This window comes from Anolis sagrei, chromosome 6 (genome assembly GCF_037176765.1).
Source record: "Anolis sagrei isolate rAnoSag1 chromosome 6, rAnoSag1.mat, whole genome shotgun sequence".
In the NCBI taxonomy this organism is placed as follows: domain Eukaryota; kingdom Metazoa; phylum Chordata; class Lepidosauria; order Squamata; family Dactyloidae; genus Anolis; species Anolis sagrei.
This window is the reverse complement of record NC_090026.1, coordinates 20,533,944-20,555,595: the sequence shown is the minus strand read 5'-3', so window position 1 is coordinate 20,555,595 and position 21,652 is coordinate 20,533,944. Positions and strand designations below refer to the sequence as shown.

Sequence of the window (21,652 nt, the reverse complement as noted above, 5' to 3'; positions counted from 1 at the left end):
AGACACAATACAAGGTTGGCCCCAATAGTCTTTCTTCAACAGTTGGGTGGAAGGGAGGGTTTTAGCAGGTGTAGCTTTTCCCATCAAGTTAGGAAGAATGATAAAAAAGCTGCACCTAATGGCAGTATCCATCTATAGCATTTTTGCAGGGGAAGGTTTTCTGTTGGCTTTGAGAGTTCAAAATAGGATGGCCATGTTAGTCTGGAATACCAGTGTGCAAAGGGATTTTGAAGCACCTTTGAGAGCACCTTGACGAAAAGAAGTTGGATTTATAAGCTTTTGTAGGCTCTGAGTATATTCACACTGTGGAATGAACACATTTTGACAATGCTATGGAACTGTGGGAGTTTAAGTTTTACAAGGTCTGCATTAGAAGAGATGCACCCTGAATTAAAGATTAATAACTGTGAAGCAAAGTAGACAATAAATGCTGTGAAAAATGTGCTAGTTTCCTAAGGTTCTTTCCCATCAGACAATTATAACAGTCTTGGGATGCTATGAGTTTTCTGGGCTGTATGGCTGTAAAACCTCACAAGTTCTGAGGACACCTGCCATAGATGTGGGCAAAACATCAAGAGAGCATGCTTCTGGAACATGGCCATACCGCCCCGAAAACTCACAGCAACCCAGTATTTCTGGCCATGAAAGTCTTCTAAAACACACAACAGTCTATTTCTCCATTATCATCAACTTCATCTTTTTTCCACCTCCTCTGCTCCTTCTTTATCTTCATTTTGGGTTGTTGTACATTTTTGGCCATGTTTTAGAAGCATTCTCTTCTGACGTTTTGCCTGCATCTGTGGCAAGCATCCTCAGAGGTTGTGAGGTTCATTTTTATTCCATCTTTCTCCCCATAGGGACTCAAGGCGGCAAATAATGACACAATACAATAGAAATCAAAACCAAGGCAAATACATATACATATGCGTATAAAAATTGGAAAACAATTAAATACTTGTGCCAAGAGTGTAAAAGTTACAATGCAATAAAAACACAATTAAAATAGCATTTAAAGACTAGATGCATTCCTTCTTCTCATACCATGGCTTCATTTTATGCATCCTAAAGTTTGCAGTTTTATAGAGTAATTAGAATTCTGTCCCAGAATCGCAAATTCCAGGATTCCATAGGATGCAGCCATAGTATAATTGTATTGTTTGAGAAGGGGGCCAATGTTTTCTTTTTTAAAAATACATATAATTAGTCATAAGAGAAGAAAAATGAAGAAATATGTAAGCAGCTCATTTTCCTCTGCACCCAAAATTACTCCCAACTTTTTTTTAACTATTACAGAGTAAAAAGGAACTTTTCCTTTTATAAGTGAAAATAATCCAAGAGTGGCATACATCACTGTTGCACCCCAGACCTGGAAACACCTATTAACACTGTACAACACAAGAGTCCAGAAATATAAACAAACAGTTTATTGTAAAAAAAAACATATAAAAGTATATAAAAATCAGGAATAAGAAAGGAAAATATATAATCCAAAAAGGTTTAGCAACAGGTGATAACCAGACAATAATCCAAATGTCTCATAAAGTTTCAGAGATGACAAAGTCCAGGAACAGCCAGAAATCACAGATACATTTTAAGTCCACAATCCAGAAGGTATAACTAGTAAATCTTGATCAGGAGTACATGAACAGGAACATAGAAAACTTCCAGGATATATTAAATCCAAAACCAAAGCTTGACTTGAACCAGGAACAAGAGAACTCAGGCTTAGCTTCTCACTCAAATGTAGCATTGCCTGAACTGACCTTAAGGTAAACAATTTGTTGTCTAACAGACACCCATGAAATCATTCCGTTTCTTGTGAATTTCTTTTACAGCTTTCCCACGTAATCTCTCTGAATGATTTGTAAACAAATACTTTTGTTGATCTCCATAGCTACAGATGGTTTCTCATGGGAACCCTCTTTATCACTCAGCTCTTCACTCGATTCCTTATCTGCTGTTGCTACTTCTGACTCCCCTGAATGCCCTTAAGGCCCTGCACTTTCCGGGCCAATTACTCACATAGAGAGAACCATCATTTCCCAGACTTGAATTTCCCCAACTTGAGAGCCCATGACTTTGTGCTACAAAAAAGCTCACAACTCCCTCTAAATCATCAGTTAAACCATCAGTCTCTCGTACAACAATCACTTTATTTTGGATTTGAGACAGGAAAGGGTAATGCCACTCGTTTTTTGTGGCTGGCGGTCTGATAACCTCCAATGGCTGCTTTTTAGTTAAAGATAAATCTGGAGAATGTATTACTGCCATTAAGACTTGGGATGGAAAAAAATCTTAAAGAAAAAAGTCTTGAACATGTACACAAGCTAGAGGCTGATGTGAGTTGAAGGGTTATCTCAGGACATCTAAATCTGATAACGTACTAACACAACCCAGAATGGGATCTGAAAAGCAAAAGATATGTTAGATCCTCACCCCAATCCAAATCCATTTACACAGAAATTTTAATTAAAATTTAGGCTAACGTTAAATTTGAAGCTTCCAAGTATGTGGTTTGGCATTATAATCCTGGTCTATTGGGCTCTTGATCTATGGTGCAGATTTTGAACTACTGATGCCAGTATTGCCAGCCAGTTTGGGGAGATTGGAGTCCAAAAATGATTTATTCCAAGTATATTTGGAAGAAGCAGAATCTCATTGTAAACACATAAGCAACATCCATTTTTCTTACTTTTTCTCTTTCTTTTTCTTTCTTTCTTTCTTTTCTTTCTTTCTTTCTTTCTTTTTTTTTTTTTTTTGCTTCCAAAGTCCTGAACATTTGATTTAAAGTCATTGCAAGGCAACTAAAGACAAATTAAAGTTCTTGGAAGTTCTTTTCTTCTCTTTTCTATGTGGAGGCATTCATCCTGTTGCACCCCCTGCCTCCAAAGTGAAGTGATTGAATCTGCTCTCCCACATCAGGATTTATGAACCTTATACAAAAGCATTTATAACCCAGGTCTTGACCTTGTCCTTGACTTGATTCAGCCATCCACGGTTCTCAGGGTGGCAAATTCTGTGTCTGATGCCAAATTCTGCATTTGCATGAAATATAGGGTCTACACCAGCTAGAGTTCACAGGAGTTGTGATCTGACCTGTCTCAAAGGCATTGGTTTGAGGAAGCACTGGTTTAGGGCTATAAAAACAACGACCGGTTCTTTGAACCAGTCCAAAAAATCAGGCTAAAGCCAGCGATGTTGACAGAACAATTAGAATCACGTGATCCAAATTACTGGCTCTAATCATAGCATTTTGTACCAGCTGAAATGTGCCTCTAGAACAATACTAAATCCCCTTTGTTAGCAGATTACTTGGTAGATCCTTGCTGCCTCGTATAGAGCTGATGTTCATTGCATGTTAAATAGCAATAAAAGCCACAGGATAACTGGGACAGGAATACAATATTCTCTGCTAGCTCCTCAATTGTTAAGAGAGTTCCTACTCTATTCTTACTAGAACCTTTTCATTTCTCTTTGATGGATCAGTACAGGATCTTTACCACATGCAGTTGCTACCTTTGCAATCTGTTCTAACTAGATGATTACTGCATTCTTTCTAGATAATTGTTGCTGTCTTATAATAAGGACATTAATAGTCCAATTATTGCTATTTAATTTGTTTTTGAATTGCCACTAGGCCTCCTGCTCTCATTTAAGAATTACCAGTTCTTTTTACAGGAGCTACTCTACTACTACTCTACTGCTACAAGGCTAGTATTAAGCCCCTGCTGATGAAGCATTTAATCTGTTTTCTGGTAGTACACTGTTATTGCATTATAATTGAGTTGCTATCAGAACATCTCCTGGTTTCCATCATTATACTCTAATTTCTAGAAGGTCACAAAGGATTTTACTTCTTGGTTACTAAATCCCTGTTGTTCCTATTTTATCACCATGCAGTTAATTAGCACATTAGTATCTTAGTATCAGTGTGCTTGTGTGTGTACATGCCTTCAAATCACCTGTTAATTGGAGCCCCCGGTGGCGCAGTGGGTTAAAACCCATGTGCCGGTAGGACTGAAGACCGACAGGTCGCAGGTTCAAATCCAGGGAGAGGCGAATGAGCTCTCTCTATCAGCTCCAGCTTCTCATGCAGGGACATGAGAGAAGCTTCCCACAAGGATGATAAAAACATCAAATCATCCAGGCGTCCCCTGGGCAATGTCCTTGTAGACGGCCAATTCTCTCACACCAGAAGCGACTTGCAGTTTCTCAAGTCGCTCCTGACACGACCAAACCCCCCCCCCCCCCCTGTTAATTCACATTATATATAAGTCTCTTAAGGCAAGTAATACTCAGAGGTGGTTTTAGCAGTAATATAGCCTACAGCACCTGGTATTAATTCACAGTTTCCTATCCAAGTACTAACCAGGCCTGATCCTCCTTAACTTCGATGAGCAGACAGGATCTAGTGCCTTTAGAATATTTAAGCCTTATTGGTATCTATATCTGCTAGTATATTACATGTTCTTATTTGCTAGAATAATGTTAGATTGGGCATGGGCAAACCTGGCTCCTCCAGGTGTTTTGGACTTCAACTCCCACAATTCCTAACAGCCTCAGGTCCCTTCCTTTTCTTTAAGTAGCTGAGGGGGAAAGGAAAGGGCCTGAGGCTGTTAGGAATTGTGGGAGCTGGAGTCCAAAACACCTGAAGGGCCCAAGTTTGCCTATACCTGCTCTGTGAGATATTCATTGAAAAACTATAGCCTTGACTTAAATGAGCTTAAAATTTTAAATAATTTTGGTCACAGAAATAATTTTGTGAGAACATCCAATGGAAATGTTGAAGGAAAACAGAATTAACAGAATTATATATTAACAAGTAATATAAACAACAACAACAATTAAGACATAACAACTGGAGGGCCAAAGTTTGCCCATGCCTGTGTTAGATGTTCAAAATACCGTATATACTCGAGTATAAGCCAACCCGAATATAAGCCAACAGCCAAGGCACCTAATTTTACCACAAAAACTGGGAAAATGTATTGACTCAAATATAAACCAAGGGTGGGAAGTGCAGCAGCTACTGGTAAATTTAAAAATAAAAATATACATTTTGGGGAAAATGCTGTTTGTGTATGAATAAAGAGAAGTGGGGAAGACTGGTGCCAAGACAGGAGGGGAGAAAGGTATGTGCTGCACTGAGGAGGAGAGGAAGGTGCGTGCTTCAAAAGAGAGGAGGAGAGGAAGGTGTGTGCTGCACAAGAGAGGAGGAGAGGAAGGTGTATGCTGCACCAGAGAGGAGGAGAGGAAGGTGCAAGCTGCGAAAGAGAGGAGGAGAGGAAGGTGTATGCTGCACAAGAGAGGAGGAGAGGAAGGTGTATGCTGCACAAGAGAGGAGGAGAGGAAGGTGCAAGCTGCATTGAGAGATGAGGAGAGGAAGGTGCGTGCTGCAAAAGAGAGGAGGAGAGGAAGGTGCGTGCTTCAAAAGAGAGGAGGAGAGGAAGGTGTGTGCTGCACAAGAGAGGAGGAGAGGAAGGTGTATGCTGCACCAGAGAGGAGGAGAGGAAGGTGCAAGCTGCGAAAGAGAGGAGGAGAGGAATGTGTATGCTGCACAAGAGAGGAGGAGAGGAAGGTGTATGCTGCACAAGAGAGGAGGAGAGGAAGGTGCAAGCTGCATTGAGAGATGAGGAGAGGAAGGTGCGTGCTGCAAAAGAGAGGAGGAGAGGAAGGTGCGTGCTTCAAAAGAGAGGAGGAGAGGAAGGTGTGTGCTGCACAAGAGAGGAGGAGAGGAAGGTGTATGCTGCACAAGAGAGGATGAGAGGAAGGTGCAAGCTGCGAAAGAGAGGAGGAGAGGAATGTGTATGCTGCACAAGAGAGGAGGAGAGGAAGGTGTATGCTGCACAAGAGAGGAGGAGAGGAAGGTGCAAGCTGCATTGAGAGATGAGGAGAGGAAGGTGCGTGCTGCAAAAGAGAGGAGGAGAGGAAGGTGCGTGCTTCAAAAGAGAGGAGGAGAGGAAGGTGTGTGCTGCACAAGAGAGGAGGAGAGGAAGGTGTATGCTGCACCAGAGAGGAGGAGAGGAAGGTGTATGCTGCACAAGAGAGGAGGAGAGGAAGGTGCGTGCTGCACAAGAGAGGAGGAGAGGAAGGTGTATGCTGTACAAGAGAGGAGGAGAGGAAGGTGTGTGCTGCACAAGAGAGGAGGAGAGGAAGGTGTATGCTGCACAAGAGAGGAGGAGAGGAAGGTGTGTGCTGCACAAGAGAGGAGGAGAGGAAGGTGCATGCTGCACGAGAGAGGAGGAGAGGGAGGTGTAAGCTGCACAAGAGAGGAGGAGAGGAAGGTGTGTGCTGCACAAGAGAGGAGGAGAGGAAGGTGTATGCTGCACAAGAGAGGAGGAGAGGAAGGTGTGTGCTGCACAAGAGAGGAGGAGAGGAAGGTGCATGCTGCACGAGAGAGGAGGAGAGGGAGGTGTAAGCTGCACAAGAGAGGAGGAGAGGAAGGTGTGTGCTGCACAAGAGAGGAGGAGAGGAAGGTGTGTGCTGCACAAGAGAGGAGAAGTGGAAGGCGCGCTGCACGAGAGAGGAGAAGAAAGTGCATGCTGCATGAGAGAGGAGAGGAAGAAGAGCTGGGTTGTTGTCTGGAGAGGTGAGGGTCCTGGCAGGAAGGCGTGAGGCTGAAATAAGCCCTTCTTTCAGCCCCACAACTTCTCACTGGGATCCTCACCCGAGTATTAGCCGAGGGGGGCTTTTTCAGCCTAAAAAAGGGCTGAAAAACTAGGCTTATACGCGAGTATATACAATACTCATTTTTGCTTATTAAACCGAGCTTCCTGGATATTTGCTAGGGACATATTTATTCTAGAGGTTTATTTTTATACTTATGCCAGTTAATTTAGCCTAGCCGTTTACAAACAATCTTAGGGATTATAGTTCAGCATGGCCAGATACAAATAACAACCACTACAACCACAAGCCAAAACAAAATAGGATGGGACTTATTTGCCTTTAACAGTTTGGTTAAAAAAGAGAGAATTTCATCAGATGTATGTCAAGAAAGCTACCTCTGTTTGCAGCCTTTCTGTGGGCAAACTGTTGAAGTAGAACTGCCCTAACCTCATTTCCCTGTTGTACAGAGTGAGGGCACCAAAGCCTTTCCTGCCATTTAGCAGGATGACGTGACCCGTTTTGAGTCGCATTAGGGAAGGAACAGATAGAAGCCAGAAAGGATGCCAGAGTGATTCAATGAGACCTTTTTAAATGTTGGCCCCAATAGAGGCAGGTAGATTTATAAGGGCTCAAGTAGCCCTATGAAAAATGGGGTAAATCTCTTTTTCTTCTAGCCTGAATTTTTGAGATACCACACCTCATGAAATTATCTCTTTTATATAGTTATTACAGATAGAAAAACCCTGTTCTGTGTTTTCATGTGGCTACTTGAACTGGGGCTCCATTTCTGGCACCAAAATGTTTTAGGGTAGCATGAATAATTCTTAGAGATCTCCAAAGATGGAATGATACATTGACTATTATTTCGACATAACAATGTACTAGGGTCGCGGTGGCGCAGCAGGTTGAACTGCTAAGCTGCAGAATGTTCTGACCGGAAAGTTGGTGGTTCGAATCTGTGCAACAGGGTGAGCTCCTACTGTTAGCCCCAGCTTCTACCAACCTAGCAGTTTGAAAACATGCAAATGTGAGTAGATCAATAGATACTGCTTTGCCGGGAAGGTAATGGCACTCCATGCAGTCATGCTGGCCACATAACCTTGGAGGTGTCTACGGACAACGCCGACTCTTCAGCTTAGAAATGGAGATGAGCACCACCCACCAGAGTCGGACTAGATTATACTGAATGTCGAGGGGAAACCTTTACTTTTAATGAACTAGAATTGTTGAGAATTCTAGCTTATGATTGATGAACTTGTTCCTTCCACCTAATCATCCCTGCTTGGCTCTTCTCATCAGAGGAATGGCCGAATTAATCAGAAATAAAGACGCAAAAGCTTCCTAGGATGTCCAAACCCAATCTTTCTGGCTCATTTAACCACTCCATTGCTAGACAGACTGGAATATATGTATAGGATGTGGCAGAGTGCATGAGTATTGCTTATTTAAAAAATAAGACAAGATTCTTACAGAATGCTTGCAATTCAGATGGTTTACAACCATTGCAAATTAATAGTAACCAGGGAGCAACGACTGAAGACTAATGGAATAACTGATTTGGGATGATCGCCGAGTGGGATGTAAATCAGCTGAATAATTTATTTTGGAGAGGAGGTGATTTGCATGAGAAATTAATTGGCTGTCTTCTGTAAAATTTTAATAAATCTATTAATTATTCGTAAATGTGGGTCTGCAGATATAAATTGGCATGCATATGTTTAACACAGAACTGAGTCCTATGGGCCCTTTCCCATAGTATTAAGCAACACTATATAGAGCAGGCATGGGCAAGCTTGGGCCCTCCAGGTGCTTTGGACTTCAACTCCCACAATTCCTAACAGCCTCAGGCCCCTTCCTTTTCCCCCTCAGCCGCTTAAGCGGCTGAGGGGGAAAAGGAAGGGGCCTGAGGCTGTTAGGAATTGTGGGAGTTGAAGTCCAAAGCACCTGGAGGGCCCAAGCTTGCCCATGCCTGCTCTATATAGTCAAGGGCTCTTTTGCAGCTTAGGCTAAAACCTGGAGTAGATTCACAAATCCTTCTAACATAGGAGACACTAGCCACCTTTGAAAGCAGGAGCGCTTTCCTCCATCCTTGTGCTTATGTAGATGGATGACCTATGCGATCCCTTTGCTCTTTGGTGTGCATTAAAAGGATGGATGGTTTAAGAAGTATTTTTAGCACGAGGACCTTTATTCATCTAGCCCAGGGAGAAATAACCCTTCCAGCTGGGTGGACAAGGAGGGTTCAAGCAGCCAGATGCCACCCATTTCCAGTACAGAAATCAGCCTGGAGCAGCAAATGGCCATTGACTCATCAGAGGAAAGATATTGGTGCGAACTCAAGTGCCAAGACTCCTTGGTTCTTTGAAACAGAAGAGTGTTGGGGTGAATTAAAAGAAGACAAAGATTAGGAGCCAGAAGGCATTTTCAGAGAAGTAGAGCTGGAAAGAGAGATTAAGGCACCAACAGGAACTAAAAATCATAGAAATGTCAGAATTTCCTCTGTGTCTTTTCCATGCCCCTCTTCTAAAGGCGGAATTATCTATCTGCTAGAACAACAACTAACATATTATCATGTTTTATTGATTTATTGTTTTATTGAGCCCCCTCCTGGTGGCGCAGTGGGTTAAACTGCTGAGCTGCTGAACTTGCTGACCAAAAGGTTGGCAGTTCGAATCCGGGGAGCAAGGTGAGCTCCTGCTGTTAGCCCCAGCTTCTGCCAACCTAGCAGTTTGAAAACATACAAATGTGAGTAGATCAGTAGGTACCGCTTCTGCGGGAAGGTAGCAGTGCTCCATGCAGTCATGCTGGCCACATGACCTTGGAGGTGTCTATGGACAACGCCGGTTCTTCAGCTTAGAATTGGAGATGAGCACCACCCCCCAAGTTGGACACAACTAGACTTCATGTCAGGGGAAATCTTTACCTTTTTATTTATTTATTTATTTATTTGACTTGTATACCACTATTCCCAATTTGGCTCGGAGTGGTTTACAGAAGTAGATTAAAACAATACAATTAACTTTAAAATACAATAAAACAAGAACTGACATAGTCCCGAGTTATTTACCCATCGAAAGCTTGTCGGAAGAGAAAGGTTTTACAGGCTTTCCGAAAAGCAAGTAGGTCTCGGATAGATCGGAACCTACTTACCTTTATTGATTATCCCATTGGCCGTATCAAAATATTTAACAAACACGGCCACAACTAACAGATGCTAATGAAATTAATGTAGTATGTAATGTATATATTATAGGTGGGAATACGTAAGACTCTCCAGGTATCCTGGCCCTCAAATTCCCAAGGCTCTTGCTAGCATTGCTAACAGTAAGAAATTTGGAGACTTGTAGTTTAACAATATCTTGAATGCTACAAAGTTACTGCTCTGATCTAGAAACAACAACAGCAACATTTTATTATGGTCCAAAGACCCTTACCACTCTGTAGAAATATAGAAATAGAAAAATCTCCTTCTTCTGGAAGTGTAAAGAAGGGAAACCAAGACATTATTGATTTTTTTTTAAGTTTGGTTTTCTTTTCAGTTTTTGCAGAAGAAGCAAAAGATGTGGCAAGATGTTAGTTGTGAGGAACAAGAGATATGACTCGGGTTGCTTCCCCCTGACCTGAAAAATCTTACGGTGCTGTTGTGCTGGGCTGGCCCTGCCAATAGGTGGAATGAAAAACATACCTCAGGTGACATATTCTAAGGGCATTCCAGACGGGTTTTAAACAAGGGCAAAAAATCCCGGGACTTCAGAGGAGGTCCATACACAATCCTGTTGGTCCTGGGATTTCTGCGTCCGTTGTCTAGACTTGACGCTTTGTTGCGAGATTTAGAGGCTCCCAAGAGGGCCGCTGTGGGACTTCCACCAAAAATGTTGGCAGTTTTTAAAAAATAAAACCCTCAGGATGTGGATATGTGGAGAATCACTGCAGTGAGTCACTGTAAAAGTTCAGTTCTTTCTTCTGGCCAGAAAAACTGTGCCCTCCAGACATTTCATGAATTAAATGCCACACAAACAAAGTTTACAGGGTAGGACTACTTCTGCCCAAGTCAGCACTGCACAAACAAACAGGAACACACACTTTCAAGCCAGGAACAGAACTTTGTCATTATTGACACTTTTTTAGAACCTGACTGCCTGGCCATCTGTCCAGACAGATTTTGCTGTGTACTTGTGGCATCAATCAATAGGCTGCTGTTCCTGGGCTATACATGGCTGTTCCTGATTGCTCTTCTTGTGAAAAGATGTACAACATTGACGGGGGGGGGGGGGGGGGCACAACATTGTCCTGGCCAGAGAATAGGTGCCCTCCAGACGTTTCATAAAGTTTCTGGCACACAAACAAAGTTTTCGTGTTCTACTCAAATGTCACCTTCTTTTTAGAAACTGACCAATCGGGAACAAACATCTAAAACCTGGTAACATACCTAGATAAAAAATTCCATGATTTCCGATTGCAAGGACTCAGGGTCCTTCCAAACAGCCGTATCTTCCAGAATATCAAGGCAGAACATTCCGCAATATCTGCTTTGAATTGGGTTATCTGAGTCCACAACTCAGATAATATGGGATTTTCTGCCTTGGTATTCTGGGATATAGGGCTGTGTGGAAGGGCCCATAAAGATGATAGAAGATGCAGATATTCTGCTCAAAACCGCGATATTCCCGCACCTGGAAATTTCACGGCTGTTGCCTTTTGTTGTGATTGCTTCTGTGTTTAGAGGGAATGGCATCTGGCCACCCTCCCTTTCTGCATAAGCTACTGGGATAAAGGTACTGCCTGGATGAGCCCTAAAGAATGGAGGCAATATATAGAGAGCATGAGGAAGGAAGCCATCTTATAGAATCATAGAATCATAGAGCTGGAAGAGAACTTGTAGGCCATCAAGTCCAACCACCTGCCAAGAAGCAGGAAAATCACATTCAAAGCACCCCTGACAGACAGCCATCTAACCTCTGTTTAAAAGCCTCCAAAGAAGGAGCCTCCACCACACTCCGGGGCAGAGAGTTCCACTGCTGAACAGCTCTCACAGTCAGGAAGTTTTTCCTCATGTTCAGATGGAATCTCCTTTCCTGTAGTTTGAAGCCATTGTTCTGCGTCCTAGTCTCCAGGGCAGCAGAAAACAAGGCTTCCTCTCACATATTTATACATGGCCTGCATCATGTCTCCTCTCAGCCTTCTCTTCTGCAGGCTAAACATGCCCAGCTTTTTAAGCCGCTCCTCATAGGGCTTGTTCTCCAGACCCTTGATCATTTTAGTCACCCTCCTCTGGACACATTCCAGCTTGTCAATAGAGGAGGTTGACTAAAATGATCAAGGGTCTGGAGAACAAGCCTTACCTTTCGCCTCATATCACAAAATGACTTAGATGTGAGAAATAGTCAAGCTGCAGAAGAAGACAAAGGTGGAGTTTCGATCTTCCCTCTCACTGGTCCCTAAAAGAATTCTGAACAAAAACCGAAGCTTTTGGCCATGCTGGGCAAAAAATCTAGGGGGACTGATGGGTCGGAGTGGCATGGGAACCAAGATTTCTGACTTCTTTTGGTAGAGGGGGTCTTTGGAGGGGGCCGGGACGAGAGCCAGGACCCCACCACTACTACCACTAGGCCTGTTATCCCCTGAGTCTGGGAACTGACTCTCATCTAAAGAAAAATGCTTGATTATCATAAGAATGTCGCTGCCTCTCTCCCGCCCCTGAGAAGCTATGAAAGGAGGAGGAGGAGGAGGGAGGTGGTTGTCATAGAAATGAGATTTAGGAAGAAAGAGAAAAGAGAGGGTCTGGTGGGGCTGAAAGAAGCAGGGGCGGAGGTGGGGGGCAAAGACCTGTGAGAGTCGGGTGGGTATGTGAATGGAGGGGGAGAATGGGAAGGGGGTGTATGGATGTGTGAATGGAGGGGCTGATGTGTGAAGGAAGAACAGGTGGGTCACTGAAAGCAGCAACCGGCTCCCGGGTTTGAGGGATCGCTGCGGTCAGGCTCTTTTGGGGAACATGCCAACTCCGACATCTCTTACAGATGTGCTGCCAACTACCATAGGAGCCTTGGGCAATGTGAAATTCACAGCCCAGTAGCTCATCTTGAGCATGTGCTTTGGAGTTCACCAGGGATGGCAATGGAAGACTGGGAAAGCTGGAATTTTGAGTTGCTAGCTGTGTGGTTGCTTGACTGAATTTAATAGGGTGGGTAGTTCTCAAAGTCTGGCTGAGCCAAGACCAACCCCAGGCATTTGAAGCTGGAGGGGAAATCTCAGATCGCCTTCTTCCTCTGACACAAATCAATGTGTGCAGTACTCAAAGCCAAGCAAATTATTTTGACACATGAGATGGAAAAGAAAACTTACAAGCACCTCTTTTCATCTTTAGTACTAAAAATGAAACAACAATGAATTAAACATCTAGGATTTATCTACCTTTTTGTAAGACCCCAAATTTACTGCCTGAGAGTGTTATACTATATCAGTGTTTCTCAACCTGGGGGGTCAGGAGAGAATACTTCTGGAACATGGCCATAAACCCCCAAAAACTTACAAAACCCAACTGTGACACATTTTAACTCACAATTAGAGCTGCCAGAACTGTAGCTGTAATGGTTACGTACCTTGGTAGCCACCTTTCCGCAAAAGTCAACATTGACAGTGTAATACAACACTGCCTGAGCTCTGCGAGTGCGGCTTTTTTCTAAAATTAGAACAGCACAACAACAGAGAGGAAACAAACAAGGACATCTAATCACCTCTCAACAAAGGATTGCTGCAGGCACTGCCAGGCAATCAAATGCTAATGAAGGTGATCAGTTTAAACATTCACACCTGGCTCCAGCAGACAAGAGTCCTTTGTCCCACCCTGGTCATTCCACAGATATATAAACCCTTTTTCCTAGTTCCAACAGACCTCATTACCTCTGAGGATGCTTTCCATAGATGCAGGCGAAACATCAGGAGAAAATGCCTTTAGAACATGGCCATATAGCCCAAAAAAACCTACAACAACCCTGTGATTCCAGCCATGAAAGCCTTCGACAATACATTGAAGCAGAGAGTGTTTGAGGACTGGGGCATTTGTAGGGATACCAAGCTATAATACCAAGGGATACCAAGGGATATAAAGCTATTGTCCTCCCAACCCTGCTCTATGCCTGCGAGATGTGGACTGTCTACAGACCTAACATGCAACTCCTGGAATGATTCCATCAGCGCTGCCTCCGGAAAATCCTGCAAATCTCTTGGAAAGACAAGCGGGCAAATATCAGCGTACTGGAAGAAGCAAAGACCACCAGCATTGAAGCGATGGTCCTCCGCCATCAACTCCGCTGGTCCGGCCACATTGTCCGGATGCCCGACCACCATCTCCCAAAGCAGTTGCTCTACTCCGAACTCAAGAACGGAAAACGGAATGTTGGTGGGCAGGAAAAGAGATGGAAAGATGAGCTCAAAGCCAGCCTTAAAACTCTGGCATAGACACTGAGAACTGGGAAGCCCTGGCCCTTGGGCGCTCCAGCTGGAAGTCAGCTGTGACCAGCAATGCTGTAGAATTTGAAGAGGCACGAATGGAGGTGAAAGAGGGAAACGTGCCAAGAGGAAGGTGCATCAAGCCAATCCCAACCGGGACTGCCTTCCACCTGGAAACCAATGCCCTCACTGCAGGAGAAGATGTAGATCAAGAATAGGGCTCCACAGTCACCTACCAACCCACTGCCAGTACACTGATCTTGGAGGACTATCTAGTTGGACAACGAAGGATCGCCTAAGTAGATGCTGGAAGAAGAGACTGTTTCATATATTTTTTTTTGTCATACTGCCAAATAACAAGCAAGACGAGCTGAAATTCCATTTATGGTACAGGAGCCCTCTTTGTTTCTCTTGCAACCTCTGCACACACATACACACACGCACAAATAGAGATCCCCAGCAGTTCTTGTTGTGGCTTCAAAATTAAACCCACAGTGACATGTCACTTTCATTTTCATTTCCTGCCAATTTTTGGCTGATCTTTTAAGTTGAGGGAAGGGGACTGTGTGAGTAGAACTGCTGTACTTTGCAGTAATTTAGGGATGGAAATCTGAGAAAAATAATAATAAATTGTGGAGGGCTGCAGTCCTTGGAGGATGTCCTGAGAGCTGCAGAAAGAGGTTAGAGCTCTACTGTTCTCATACCTGGTTTAAACCTTATTTACATGCGCACAGTGGTCCCAATCTGGATCCATGCTGTATGTATAAAAAGATATATAGCGGTGCATGGTGCATAGGCTCATCTCAAGTCTGGCATTGCCTCAGGAGACTTGGATGTTACCTTGAAATCTATAGCCTTACTTTTGCCAATTGCTCAGTGAGAAGAGTTGCTACTTTCCAGAGATAAAGGCAAGTGTAAATGTACTAGAATCACTGTGAAAGTGCTAGGGAATTGTGTAGTTGAAGGTTTTAATGGCTGGAATCACTGGGCTGCTTTGGGTTTTCGGGGCTGCATGGCCATGCTCCAGAAGCATTCTCTCCTGACATTTTGCCCACATCTATGGCAAGCACCCACAAAGGTAGGAGCCCCGGGTGGCGCAGTGGATTAAACCCTTGTGCCGGCAGGACTGAAGACCGACAGGTCACAGGTTCGAATCCGGGGAGAGCGCGGATGAGCTCCCTCTATCAGCTCCAGCTCCTCATGCAGGGACATGAGAGAAGCCTCCCACAAGGATGATAAAACATCAAAACATCTGAGCATCCCCTGGACAATGCCCTTGTTGTTGTTGTTCATTCGTTCAGTCGTCTCCGACTCTTCGTGACCTCATGGATCAGCCCACGCCAGAGCTCCCTGTCGGCCGTTACCACCCCCAGCTCCCTCAAGGTCAGTCTAGTCACTTCAAGAATGCCATCCATCCATCTTGCCTGTCACAGCCTCCACGGTTTCTCCCTCTATTTTCCAGTTGTCAATCATTCTTGTTGCCATAATCTTGGTTTTTTTGACGTTTAGCTGCAACCCGGCTTTTGCGCTTTCTTCTTTCACCTTGATTAGAAGGCTCCTCAGCTCCTCCTCGCTTTCGGCCATCAGGGTGGTGTCATCTGCATATCTGAGGTTGTTAATGTTTCTTCCAGCAATTTTCACCCCAGCTTTGCATTCCTTCATCCAGCCCCGCACATCGCATGATGTGTTCTGCATACAAGTTAAAAAGGTTGGGTGAGAGGATGCAGCCTTGCCGTACGCCTTTCCCAATCTTGAACCAGTCTGTTGTTCCGTGGTCAGTTCTGACTGTTGCTACTTGGTCCTTGTACAGATTCCTCAGGAGAGAGACAAAGTGACTTGGTATCCCCATAATAATGCCCTTGCTGACGGCCAATTCTCTCACTCCAGAAGCGACTTGAAGTTTCTCAAGTCACTTCTGACACAACAACAACAAAAAACCCCACAAGGGTTGTGGTTGTGCCTCTGAGGATGCCGTCATAGATGTGAGTGAAACGTCAGGAGAGAATGCTTCTGGAACATGGCCATACAGCCCCAAAAACTCATAGCAACCCTCTACTAGGGAATTAAATGTTTGTAGATCATTAATGTAATTAAATTACCTGAAACTTATTAGATAATATGTGCTGACTATGGGACACTTTTATATATTGTCCTGAAACAATATCAACTGGTTGTTCGCATATCAGTGGTGCTATAAGTTTGCACTGGATTTTAGTCTGAACTGTAAAATTGCTGTTGGTGGTGCTAAACCCATTAAAGGAGCGATTTAAGTTGGCAATCTAATTTTTGGATAGAGTTCATCAAAATATTGTGTGCTGTAACTAGCGTTCACTATCACTCATGTACCCCACAAAACAGTAGTCCAGAACTTATCTACATTCAGAAATCTTGCTGTTTAGCAGTTGCTGTTTGTTATTGTTGTATGCTTTCCAGTCATTTCTGGCTTGTGGTGAGCTTAAAATGAAGGTATCACGGGATTTTCTTGCCAATATGTACTCAGAAGTGGTTTGCTATGGCCTTTGTCAGAAAATATAACTTGCTTAAGGTCACCCGGTGGATTTCTGTGACCAAATGGGGATGCAGACCCTAGTCTCTGGACTGTGCCCTAGTCCAACACATTCATCACTATACCACAATGGCTCTCTACCTTGGATAGATCTTTTGAAGCCTGGCTTCTTAAATGGAGGGTGCCAAGGGTCCCAACACCAAATGGGGTCCTCTTAGCTGGATGTTGCAGTCACAAAAATTGATAACAATAAAAGTTTTCTATATGCCATCCATTTAAACAAATCCATTAGCAACAAGGTGTAATGTTTACAGTGAACTTTGCAGAAAATCCTTCAGCTATACTTCACAAAAAGGAAAATCAGGGTTTTTTTTTTACCAAGGCTGATGTATTTTTATTTTTATTCCTATTTTATATATCGATACACTTGAGGTCACATAAAATTTTCTTGGGCTGAAAGGGATGGAGAGTAGAAAAGGTTTAAGAAGCCCCATTTTAAAGTACAGATCTTTTTTTCGTGTCAGGAGCAACTTGAGAAACTGCAAGTCGCTTCTGGTGTGAAAGAATTGGCTATCTGCAAGGATGTTAGCCAAGGGACAACCGTATATTTTACCATCCTGTGGGAGGCTTCTCTCATGTCCCCGCATGAGAACCTGGAGCTGACAGATGGGAGCTCACCCCGCTCCCTGGATCTGAACCACCAACCTTTCGGTCAGCAGACCTGCCAGCACAAGGGTTTAACCCATTGTGCCACCAGGAGCTGAAAACTCAGAACAGATTTAGTGGTCCTCTGAACCATTGGATCCATCAGCTTTCCTTGCCATGAAGGCACAACTCAGGTGGTGGGTAGGGATCAGATAAGATCAACTGAGAGAAAGACATAGAGTTCTATGGTCTCTCTTGGGTTAATCCCTGTACATTTTGGATGCAGCTGTTTCCTGCATGCGTATGCCATTACCAGAAAGACTGTAATTACCTACCCAGTATGCTCCATAATTACAGTTAAGAAGCAAGCCAGGGGGTGGATGGGCAAATGCTGGTTGTCAGAATCCAGCATCACATAGATGGGGCCAATCCAGTATATGTGTGTGCGTGTGTGTGTGTGTGTGTGTGAGAGAGAGAGAGAGAGAGATGAAACGGAGGGATGTTTGTTCTGTCTTGTGCACTGTTCCTTTCATACTCACTTGTTCCCTCTCTATGCAAATCCCTTCCCAATCCCCAGCCAGATGCCATAAGGAGCTTAGACATTTTTTTCTCCTGGTTGCTGCTCCCTCAACACATCTTTGTGCTCTTCCATAGGTTCCTTTCCTGCGCTCCCTCCCCATTTTTCCTGATGTGACTCCATCTTGCAAATATTCTCTCCTCTGGGAATGCAGGTTATTCTTCTAGGAGTAGTGGCACAGCATTTTGGAAGCAGTGACGAATGTGTCTCCTATCTGCCTCCCTCCTCTCAAACTTTACTATCCCCATGTGCTTCTGATGATCCACATCAATCAACCATGAAGTCCTTACAGGGAAAAGGGTGGAGTTTGCTTCTTGAAAAGCCACCACCTTTTCTTTCTGTGTGGTATTTAAGCTTAAGCGGCTGAGAGGGAAGAGGAAAGAGCCTGAGGCTGTTAAGAATTGTGGGAGTTGAAGTCCAAAACACCTGGAGGGCTAAAGTTTGCCCATGCCTGGTGTATATTCACTCCCTGTCAAATTAGCACAGCTGTCACAACAAACCATTTAGAATCATAGAACCAAAAAGTTGGAAGAGACCTCATGGGCCATCCAGTCCAACCCCCTGCCAAGAAGCAGGAATATTGCATTTAAGTCACCCCTGACAAATGGCCATCCAGCCTCTGCTTAAAAGCTTCCAAAGAAGGAGCCTCCACCACACTCCGGGGCAGAGAGTTCCACTGCTGAACGACTCTCACAGTCAGGAAGTTCTTCCTCATGTTCAGATGGAATCTCCTCTCTTGTAGTTTGAAGCCATTGTTCCGCATCTTAGTCTCCAGGGAAGCAGAAAACAAGCTTGCTCCCTCCTCCCTATTACTTCCTCTCACATATTTATACATGGCTATCATATCTCCTCTCAGCCTTCTCTTCTTCAGGCTAAACATGCCCAGCTCCTTAAACCGCTCCTCATGGGGCTTGTTCTCCAGACCCTTGATCATTTTAGTCGCCCTCCTCTGGACACATTCCAGCTTGTCAATATCTTCTTATTATCTTAGGTTGTTATTTTCCTCATTTACTCTTGATTACATTAGTTTTCCATATTCTCATCCATAAATATGTACTGTGTTCTTGTTACATGGAGCTATTATACTGTGGGGTTTTTAATGCACCAAAAATGTTTTCCATAAAATGCATAGTTTTGTATACGTGCCTTAAGGAAATGCATTTTATACACATTTAATTGGATTTTTTATAAAAAAAATCTGAAATCTGCATTGCAACATATGGAGAAATGTAGGTTTGTGCAAACTGCCACATTGCCGTTTGCAGATTCATTCAGGAAATGTGAATTAGGATGTTCAAATGCATATGGCATGAAACCTTCAAACCAGCATTTCTCAACCTGGCAATCGGGGACTCCTGGGGGGTCGTGAGGGGGGTGACAGTGGGTCGCCAAAGACCATCAGAAAACACATATTTCTGATGGTCTTAGGAACACAGTGCTCTCTGGAGATAGGTGAACTATATCTCTCCTAAATCACTGTCAATTCCTCCCAAATCCCTCCAGTATTTTCTATTGGTCATGGGGGTTCTGTGTGAAAGGTTTGGCCCAATTCTATTGTTGGTGGGGTTCAGAATGCTCTTTGATTGTAGGTGAACTATAAAAAATGCCAGTTACTACAAGTCCCAAATGCCAAGATCTATTTTCCCCAAACTCCACCATTGTTCACATTTGGGCATATTGAGTATTCGTGCCAAGTTTGGTCCAGATCCAGCATTGTTTGGGTTCATACTGTGCTCTGGATGTAGGTGAACTACAACTCCAAAACTCAAGGACAAGGCCCACTAAACCCTTCCAATATTTTCTGTTGGTCGTTGGAGTTCTGTGTGCCAAGTTTGGTTCAATTCCATCATTGGTGGAGTTTGGAATGCTATTTGATTGTAGGTTAGCTATAAATCCCAGCAACCACAACTCCCCAATGACAAAATAAATCCTCTCACACACTCCAACCCCACCAGTATCCAATTTTGGATTTGTCGGGTATTTGTGCCAAATTTGGTCCAGTGAATGAAAATACATCCTGCATACCAGATATTTACATTACGATTCATAACAGTAGCAAAATTGCAGTTATGAAGTAACAACAAAAATAATTTTGTGGTTGAGGGTCACCACAACATGAGGAACTGTATTAAGTGGTTGTGATGTTAGGAAGGTTGAGAACCACTGCTTTAAGCAACCTGGAAATATCCCTACTCTTGTTGAGGTATATCTGTGTTTTGCCACTGGCCTCACATGATCAAATGCTATTCCATATTGGGGGGGGGGGGGGAATACACGCATCCTTTCACATAGAAAACTCCCATGCTGGTGATGCTAGGCTTGCAAAATTGTTCTTTTGTTGGAGTACTTTGGCTCCTTTGCACAGGGAATGGCATTAAATCATAAGAATCTCACCCCAAAGTCTGATGTGATATACGCCATATATTTCATTGCAAATGAGAACAGGGTCTCATTTATATTTTATATTTTTAAGGGAGCTGCCAGCCTGCACAGATATACCTGACATAAAATCGAGCCTTGCAGAATTTCAGATAATGTGCTTTAATCAGGGAACAGGGCTATAAGAGTGGAAACCGACATCCTGACATACCTATTTCTTTTCTTTTTCTCCTCCACTTTGTCCAATGCAGTGCTGGGATTGGCATCGGTTTCTATGGAAACAGCGAGACCAACGACGGTGTATACCAGGTCACATACTCGCTGCTCAACGTCAACCACACGCTAAGCTCCATTGATACTCTGGTGAGTGAGGGCGGATGGGGAGGGAGAAGGGAAACCCTTGCCATTTGTTTATTTGGTCACTTACTCAGAGAGCAGAACTCTAAATACTTGCGCTCACACACTTCAGAAGGACCGATCAGGAGCAGTTCTCATACATTCATGGAATACTAGATTTTGAAGCAAGCCCAAGGATCATCTAAGCCAGGGCTTCATAAACATTTTCCACAGGCGATCTTTCACAATCAATCAATGTTTACGTGACCCTAGGTATATTGGTACGATGATGATATGCTTTATTTATTTTGGTGTTGTTATTCATTCAGTGTCTTCCAACTCTTTGTAACCTCATGGACCAACCTACGGCAGAGCTCCCTGTTGGCCGTCACCACCCCCAGCTCCTTCAGAGTCAAGCTAGTCACTTCAAGGATACCATCCATTTTGTCCTTGGTCAGCCCCTCTCTTCCTTTTTCCTTCCCTTTTCCCCAACATCGTTGTCTTCTCTAAGCTTTCCTTTCTTCTCATGATGTGGCCAAAGTACTTCATCTTGGCCTCTACTATCCTTCCCTCCAATGAGCAGTTGGGCTTTATTTCCTGAAGTATGGACTGGTTGGATTTTCTCGCAGTCCAAGGCACTCTCAGAATTTTTCTCCAACACCACAGTTCAAAAGCATCTATCTTCCTTCGCTCAGCCTTCCTTATGGTCCAGCTCTCACATCCATAGGTTACTACAGGGAATATCATTGCTTTCACTATGCAGATCTTCATTGCCAGTGTGATGTCTCTACTCTTCACTATTTTATCAAGAGTGGTCATTGCTCTCCTCCCAAGAAGTAAATGAAGTAAATGTCTCCTGATTTCCTGGCTACAGTCTGCATCTGCAGTAATCTTTGCACCTAGAAATACAAAGTCTTTCACTGACTCTGTGTTTTTCCCCACTATTTACCAGTTATCAATCAGTTTGGTTGCCATAATCTTGATTTTTTTAATGTTTAACTGCAACCTAGCTTTTGCACTTTCTTCTTTCACCTTGGTTAGAAGGCTCCTCAGCTCAGCTCCTCCTCGCTTTGGGCCTTCAAAGTGTTATCATTTGCATATCTAAGGTTGTTAATGTTTCTTCCAGCAATTTTAACTCCAGCCTTGGATTT

General features: G+C 43.6%; 1 protein-coding gene across 2 annotated transcripts in view; it reads left to right on the top strand.

Moving 5' to 3' along the window:
- The window catches only part of TTYH1 (tweety family member 1), an 87,667-nt gene that overhangs the window by 34,434 nt on the left and 31,581 nt on the right, over nt 1-21,652 (top strand). For both annotated transcript variants that reach the window (XM_060780448.2, XM_060780449.2), the window contains exon 3: nt 20,417-20,528. In XM_060780448.2, coding sequence (XP_060636431.2) covers nt 20,417-20,528 — 112 coding nt within the window. The remainder of the gene's footprint in view (nt 1-20,416; nt 20,529-21,652) is intronic.